The 8,145-nt window shown below is 37.3% G+C and overlaps 1 protein-coding gene and 1 non-coding gene across 2 annotated transcripts; one reads left to right on the top strand and one right to left on the bottom strand.

The window, feature by feature from the left end:
• Positions 1-427: 427 nt before the first annotated feature.
• Positions 428-2,097, bottom strand: LOC120105457. The gene is made up of 3 exons (XM_039117951.1): positions 1,344-2,097; positions 1,146-1,228; positions 428-919 (listed from the first exon to the last, which is right to left on the bottom strand). Exons 1-3 carry the CDS (start codon positions 2,095-2,097, stop codon positions 428-430), a joined length of 1,329 nt encoding a protein of 442 aa, XP_038973879.1.
• LOC113461987 lies at positions 1,598-1,704 on the top strand. Its single transcript, XR_003384236.2, has one exon. It is a non-coding gene; the product is annotated as a small nucleolar RNA R71 (small nucleolar RNA).
• Positions 2,098-8,145: the final 6,048 nt, after the last annotated feature.

Raw genomic sequence — 8,145 nt, 5'->3', positions numbered from 1 at the left:
AGAAGGAAAGTGATCTGTGCACTGATCGGATCGATCACCGTCCTCGTGATGATCCATTGATCAGGAGCATTTAGAAATTAATCACCAATGATACATGGCTCAAATTCTCAACTCTTGAGAATATGCATCATCATCTTATTAATTTCTTGGACGATTCATAGACACATAATTAATATGAATGAAAAGATGCCTTTTATTTATTCAATAATAAATAGTCAAGTACAAAATTATGTCCCTAGAATTAACAATGTGTCAGCTAGATTGGCTTCTAGGGCATATATCTAACAGATATTTGACCGATCGATCAGCTAGCTGCAAAGAGATGGTAGTAGGCTTTAACTCCGTCAATCCAAGCTTCCTAGATACAGATAAAGGCATTAGTGAAACACTAGCACCTAAATCACACAAAGCTCTAGAAAAATCAACATCACCTATAGTACAAGAAATAGAAAAACTCTGGATCTCTTAGCTTTGGTGGAAGCTTATTCTGGATAATGGCACTGCATTCCTCCGTCAAGGCAATGGTCTCGAAATCTTCCAATTTCCTCTTCTTAGACATGATCTCCTTTAAAAATTTTGTATATGCAGGAATTTGTGCTAAGGCGTCTGCAAAAGGAATATTAATGTGAAGCTGCCTAAACACTTTCAAAAATTTCTCGAACTGTTGATCAATTTTATTCTGCTTAAGCCTTTGAGGAAAAGGAATGGGAGGAACATAAGGTTCGACTGGTGGTAGTGGGGATGGTGTTTTGGCTAGGTCCTCAACTTCTTCACTGACCTTCTTGTTCACCTCTTCATAGTCTACTTTATCACCAACTATAGTCTCACTACTTACCTGACCAAGTTGCTTACCACTTCTCAAGGTGACTGCCTTGCAATGCTCCTTCGGATTGACCTCTGTCTTACTAGGCAAATTATCCTGTCCACGAGAATTGATGGAATTGGCTAACTGCCCCAATTGCATCTCCACATTTTATTGGAACTCGCCAACTGGTCAACCTTTGCTTCCAGTCTCTCAAATCTCTCTGAACTGGCATTGGCTAACTTCTCAATAGCTATCTCCCAAGACTGTTTACTTTCTGGTTGGGATGGTTTTGGTTGGAAACCAGGAGGATGGAGAGGTCTAGAACTGCTACCTTGGTTACCTTGATCTTTCCATGAAAAGTTAGGATGATTCCTCCATCCTGGGTTGTATGTGTTGGAATAAGGGTTGTTCTGCTATTGCTGCCTGTTATAATTAGACACAAATTGAACCTGCATACAATCAGAACTCATGTGAGCTCCTCCACAGCAATCACAACTCAATACGGGACTAGAAACGGAATTCACATTACCCAGCTTACCGAACATTTTTACTAGAGAATCAACCTTGGCATTCAACATGTTTATGCCATCTACATCATACATACCTGAAACTTTCTTAGGCATACATCTTTCATTAGACCACTGATAATTGTTAGAGGCCATTTCTTCTAACAACTCATATGCCTCTTCTATTGACTTACTCATTAAAGTACCTCCTGCAGCTGCATCTATAGTAATTCTGACTGAATGTGTTAATCCATTATAGAAAGTCTGTACAATCAGCCAATCAGGAAGACCATGATGTGGACACTTCCTCTGCAAATCCTTAAACCTCTCCCAGGCTTCATACAAAGATTCACCATCAAACTGAGCAAAACTGGTAATATCATTTCTAAGTTTGGCAGTCTTACCTGGAGAAAAATACTTACTCAGAAAAGCTTGTGACAAGGCATTCCAGGTGGTGAAAGAGTTAGGCGCTTTGGAATTCAACCAGGCCTTGGCTTTATCCTTTAGAGAAAATGGAAAAAGTCGGAGTCGAATAGCATCATCACTAACTCCATTCATCTTGATTGTATCACAAATCTCCAAGAAATTGGCAAGGTGTGCATGTGGATCCTCAGAAGGTCCTCCACCAAACTGCTCCTGCTGCACCATCTGGATGAGACCAGGCTTAATCTCAAAATTATTAGCATTGACTGTAGGTCTCACAATACTGGGTTGAGCACCATTGACATTCGGCACTGCATAGTCACTCAACAACCTTTTATTCTGGTTATCTTGGTTATCTGCCATGGCTACTGCTTGTTTTTGCTTTAGCTCTAATCTTTGTTGTTTCCTTAATGCTCGTAGGGTTCTCTCAATTTCTGGATCAAAAGGCTCAATTAGCTCACAGTTTCGTGGCATACACTAAATATAGAAAACGTAAATTAACAAAAAGAACAAAATAGTCTAAATTAATGCAGAAAATTATTTGTATTGATATTAAAAACAATCCTCCCCGGCAACGGCGCCAAAAACTTGATAGTCCCTAGACTCTACCACAAGTGCATGGGTCATGACAAGTAGAATAGGGCAAAAAGAGTATCGTTTCCACAAGGAGGCGATTCAAGTACCAATTTATAAATTTCCTATATTATTTAGACAACCCCAAATTGATGTGACTGACTGCAATTTCTTGACCTGAAAAATCAAATGTGAAAGGTTCCTAGGGCTTGGATTTCATCAATTGAATTCCTTCAATGAATTTAAATCTGATTGTTAATATTCTGCTAATTACAATGACCGAATCCCTTTTTTTTATGTGATATCCTCTTTCAAGGTATAACACCTATACCTATATTAATCCTATGTCTACTTTCGTGATCATAGAAATTAATATAAATTCATTATGATCTGTGAAATTCTTGATTGTAGGTCACAAGGGTGTGCATTTATTTCTAAACTACACCACCAATGTTTGATAAATTCACCAACTAATATCGAACTTCAACTTTCGTTACTTCATTCAACATCTTAAGCATGCAATTCATGGCCAGTAAATTGCAAGAATGAAAACCGAAATCATCAAATTGCAATTAACAAAAGATATTCAATACAACCATACTCAATTCATATCAAAAATTCAATGACTACGTCCTAGCCCTAGGATAAGAAAACTAGCAAATCATAACTAATAAATCAATCCAATTATTTCTCAAACATAAATTCGCATTCAACATTCTTAATAACAATTCAGCAAATAAAAAATAAAAAAATATATATATAAGAGAAAGGAAAAGAACTCTGTATTTACAAAAATCCTCCATTCCGTTCTTTCTTCCAGAATTCCAGCTTTTTCTTCCTCTCGGAATTTCTAGCTTTTCCTCCTCTCAGAATTTCAGTTTCTCTGCTTCTTTTTTTTTATCTGCTTCTCCTCCTCTTCGTATCTGCTAGCTCTCCTCCTCTTTTTCGGAATTTTCTTTTTTTGAATTTTAAAACAGATTTCCTCCCTATCTGCTAGCTGAAATCCCGAAATTCTAGGCTGATTTTTAGACTCGACTCCCAGCTGGCTTTAGAGCACCAAAACGATATAGTTTGGAGTTGGACCCTTCACGAAAGTTTTAGATATAGTTCTTAGCTTTCCAACGCATCTGGGTTTGCATTATTCTGTCTTATATAACTCTAGATACAAGCTGAAAACCGAAACAGGGTCTGGGCCGCAGTAAAATTCTGGACAGATTCAGACTTCTCCGTTTCGGCTAAGTTTTGGACTTTAAAACGGTAGAACTTGGTTTTGTGATCTTCATAAAAGTTTTAGGTCTCCATCTTATCTTTCCAGAAAGCTAAACAACATCTGAAACGGAGATCTGTAGCTCCGGTTAGAACCCAAAAACCGAACAGTGTTCTGGGTTGACTAGACCAGCCCAATTTCAACCAATTCAATAATTAAACACCTACAAAATACCAAGAATTTTTAAGAATTAAATAAATATAAAAGACACCTAAATTCTAGACAAATGAGCTAAGAACATACAAAACACTCTAAAACAAAATAATTAAGACTAAGAAAATATGTGAAATAAATTCCCACGTCAATAATCACTCCAGTGTCTCTACACCATGAACTCGAGACTCGTCCATCTGACTAAGTGATCTGTGCACTAATCTCAGCAGATCGATCATCGTCCCTCGTGATGGATCTGTCGATCAGGAGTATTTAGAAATTAATCCCTAATGACACATGCCTCAAATTCTCAACTCCTTGAGAATATGTGTCATCATTTATTAATTTCTTGGACGATTCATGGACGCATACAAATATGAATGAAAAACAAATTGCCCAATCTTATTTATTAATAAGTGTCAAATTTTAAATTTATGCCCCAGATTACAAATATGCATCAGCCACGTTGGCTTCTAGGGCATACTTCTGACAACATAAGCATTAAACATCCAGGCATTTATCAACAAATAAATTTAAATGGTGATGATCATGGATCCAGGATAGGGTCATTTTACAAGCACATGCACGTCAATTGGTTTGATCGTCTTCAACTCTTGACTTGATCTTGATCCTTAGGTCCAATTGTGATCAACTTCTTGATCCATCTCCAATCAACTCTTGATCTCGATCCGCGCATGTTGAGCTTGTTGATGTACATATCGATCAACCATCGTCGTGCAACACACATCACAGATTACATCCCAGATTGCTTTAAAAATTAAATAAAATAAAGAATAAATTACAACCCTTTTTCATGAGACACGCATGTCTCTAATACATGAATTTAAGATGCATGCAGGCATCTGAAAATTAAAATTACATGCCATCACATAGCATCACAGAACATCGCAGAATATTTTAGCACATTCAAAAGGGTTCATCCATGATCATCACCATACGCATCTCATGCATAAATATTATTTTTATATCTGTAATTTAACTGATTATTTCATCTCATGACTTGCTGATTATGCAAGATATGATTCTAAATATTTATAATCATATTATCAAAGCATTAGAATTATTAATCTAAGCATCTAAAAATCAGCATGCAGAAAAATCAGCAAGCTGAAAATTCTGCATGCAGAAATTTTCAGCAAGCATAATATTTTAAATTTCAAATCTAAAATATCTTTAAAAATTTAATTCTAATCTTAATCTACATAACCATTGCTCTGATATCACTGTTAGGATCTGATGCATGCCACAGAAAAATTTCAAAAATTTTCAGATCTGCAGTGGAAGGCATGTAAGATTCCGTTCATCGCATGAACGTATTTTAAAACCGTCGTTTGTAGATAGATTAGAATTAAAATCTTATAAACCATTTTAAAATCATTAAGAAGATCAGATCTTCACCTTGCACGAGTAGGTGGTCTCTGCAAATCTGATTTATAAGGTATTTGATGAAGGTTCAATGGAAGCCGCACACACGTCCGACCTCTACGGGTATCCACACGAGGTAATGAACCGATTGAAGCTTTTGGATCTCCCCGGGGTGCTAGCTCCCTTGCAGAGAAGGCTATTGATAGCTGAAGTCCTCTCCTTTGAATCAACCTTTGACTGCCTTGAGAGGAGGAAGAAGAAGGAAGAGCCAAGGAAGAAGATCTAAAGGTTTTTTCCCAGCCTTTTCTTTATCTTCACGTTGGAACCAAAGAAGGGAGGAAGGAGGTCCGCACCACTAGCTTCTTTTCCCTTCTTTTCTTGCGGATGGATGGAGGAATGGGAGAGGTGTTCCTTGCTGCCGAAATCCCCAAGGAAAGCATTAGAGGAGGGGCCGAAATCCCTCCTCCTTTTGAAGCCTTAGTGGATAAGGATGAGCTCCTACATTTTAGGAGCTCATCCTTATCATTTTATTTCAAAGAGAGGAGGGGCGTACGCCCCTCCTTTTTCCTTCACGCAAGCAACGGAGGGGCGTACGCCCCTCCCTCTTCTCCCCTCCAATCCTACGCCCCACTTAATCATATTAAGTGGGGTGGGTTTAGCCACATAGATTGGGACCCAATCCTTTTCTAAAAAGGATTAGGTGAACTTAATCTTCCTTTTCATTCAAATCCTAATCTAATTGGAATTTAATTGAACCAAGACTCTATTGAACTCTTCAATCCTAATCAAATTAGGAGTCTTTTAATTAATTAGATTAAAATTAAAATTAATTAGAATTTAAGAAAATCCTAATCTAATTGGGACTTATTAAATTTCAGCCCTAATGCAATTAGGACTTTAAAAATCCTATTTCAAGTAGGACTCTAATTTAATTTGAAATCCTAATTCAATTAGGACTCCAAGGATCCTACTCCAATTAGGATTCATGATCAAGTCCAATTAATTAAATCCAATTAATTAAATTAAATTGCAATCCGATTGCAATTATTTCTTCTTCAACTCACTAACTCTTAGCGGGTTAACCAATTATCAATCAAATTGATTATTTATGATTCCTAATTACAATTCAACCATCGGATTGGTCAATACCTCTAATGTGTGTGACCCCATAGGTTCTATTCTGACTGGTAGTAAGATATATTGCAATCTCTATTACAATATCATTGAAAACTCCTTTCAATGGGTTGAAACAATTTCAACTCAACTCACCAGGGATCATCGACAGATGGTCCCTATGAGTCTCACCATCCACCAGTGACACCTAACAGCATGTAGTGGCAACCCAGTAGAATGAAATAATGAACCTCTAGGTGCAGTTATCGTATGATACTGTCCTTCTATCGTGAATCCCTACAGACCGGAGGTTATGGATAACTCGTCAAACTCCATCGTCTGTCATATGTCTAGATTTATTCGACTTGAGTTCGAGAGTGGAAAACTCTTTCTCCACTGTATGTACTGCCCTGGCCAAGGTCTTAGAACTCAGTCTTATAAATCACATAGGATGGCTCCTCATCTATCAAGGTCGATAGATTTCATGTAGGTGCATACCCTACTCCTATAATGAACCTATTGCAGCCAATCTACACTACAAGGACCCATATGTCTAGAAATCATGTATATGTACAGTCAAACTACAATAACCTCACCATGAGTAGCCGAAGCACTGCAAGTCAAAGGACTAGTCATACTACTGCAACATCAAGTAAGTCACTACGAGTGGATAGACATCCAAGTGACTTCTTGTTTTGGTCACGCTCAGTACCCTTGTTCTCTAACAAGCACCTGCACTCTCACTTCAAGTGTCCCTACACTGTGGACTCGAGTCTCGTCCATCCATAAGAAAAGCGATCTGTGCACTGATCGGATCGATCATCGTCCTCGTGATGATCCATTGATCAGGAGCATTTAGAAATTAATCACCAATGTTACATGGCTCAAATTCTCAACTCTTGAGAATATGTATCATCATTTTATTAATTCCTTGGATGATTCAGAGACACATAAACAATATGAATGAAAAGAATGCCCATTTATTATTTAATAATAATAAAGTCAAGTACAAAATTATGTTCCAGAATTAATAATGTGTCAGCCAGATTGGCTTCTAGGGCATAGATCTAATAACTTATATCTATATCTACTCGAAACATCTCTTGACAGTAGAGCATTCTGAAATTGGTCATGTTTAGTGAAATGTACTTCTACACTTCATCTGTGTGACAAATCAATGTCTCCACACTACTTGGTTAAGAGGACAACTGATCGTTTATTTCAATTTCAAAAATAAACTACACAATAGCACGTATCCTGTAGGATAGTGATTACGGATGTCGGTCCACAGGGATTGGAGACAAGTTATTTTTCTTTAATAATAAATCAAGAAGAAGAGTTTGCTAACTTAATTATACTGAATTAATCTATGAGTACGAATTGAAATTTATCAGAGTAGAGGGATCTAGGGTTTAGAATCCACCGCGTAGCATTGCATTAGGGACTATGTTCTTAATTTTTATCTTTTGGAGAGGCATGCAAATTGGCTACAAGCCTTTTAAAATAAAAACATAAAGAGTTTTAAGAAAATCCATCTTCGGTATAGCATGAAGTGTCTACCTAAGTATGCTAATCTAGGATGCAGCACACCTCATCTTCCTAGGCATGGATCATCTTAGACTACTTTAGCAAACATGAATAGTAAATGGCATGCTCAAGGTTTAAACATCATAAAAGAATTTTTCATTGAGAATGAGAATTTAAACAAACTCCAAAAAGATTAAAAGAGTAAGAACTACAATGCCCTGATACATTGCTAGGGCTTCATCCAGCCCTAGACTAGATGTTTAGCTGCGCATGGCCTCCGGACGACCTCCCGTCTTCATAATAAAAAAATACTCTTCTCACGTTTGGCCTCCCAGCGTCTCTCCCCTCTCTCTTTTTTTTTTGTTTTTTTATTCTTCTTTCTCTCCCAAAAC

The sequence above is a fragment of the Phoenix dactylifera genome, unplaced genomic scaffold (assembly GCF_009389715.1).
Source record: "Phoenix dactylifera cultivar Barhee BC4 unplaced genomic scaffold, palm_55x_up_171113_PBpolish2nd_filt_p 000291F, whole genome shotgun sequence".
Classification (NCBI taxonomy): domain Eukaryota; kingdom Viridiplantae; phylum Streptophyta; class Magnoliopsida; order Arecales; family Arecaceae; genus Phoenix; species Phoenix dactylifera.
This window is presented reverse-complemented; position numbering and strand designations above follow the sequence as displayed.

Bases quoted from the DNA above. Each gene is read 5' to 3' on its own strand.
- LOC120105457 (XM_039117951.1), bottom strand. From the start codon at position 2,097: ATGGCAGATAACCAAGATAACCAGAATAAAAGGTTGTTGAGTGACTAT. The intron at 1,229-1,343 runs GTAAGCTGGGTA...TAATTATAACAG, and splicing joins TTCTCTAGTAAAAATGTTCG to GCAGCAATAGCAGAACAACC. The intron at 920-1,145 runs GTAACCAAGGTA...TCTCGTGGACAG, and splicing joins CTTTTCATGGAAAGATCAAG to GATAATTTGCCTAGTAAGAC.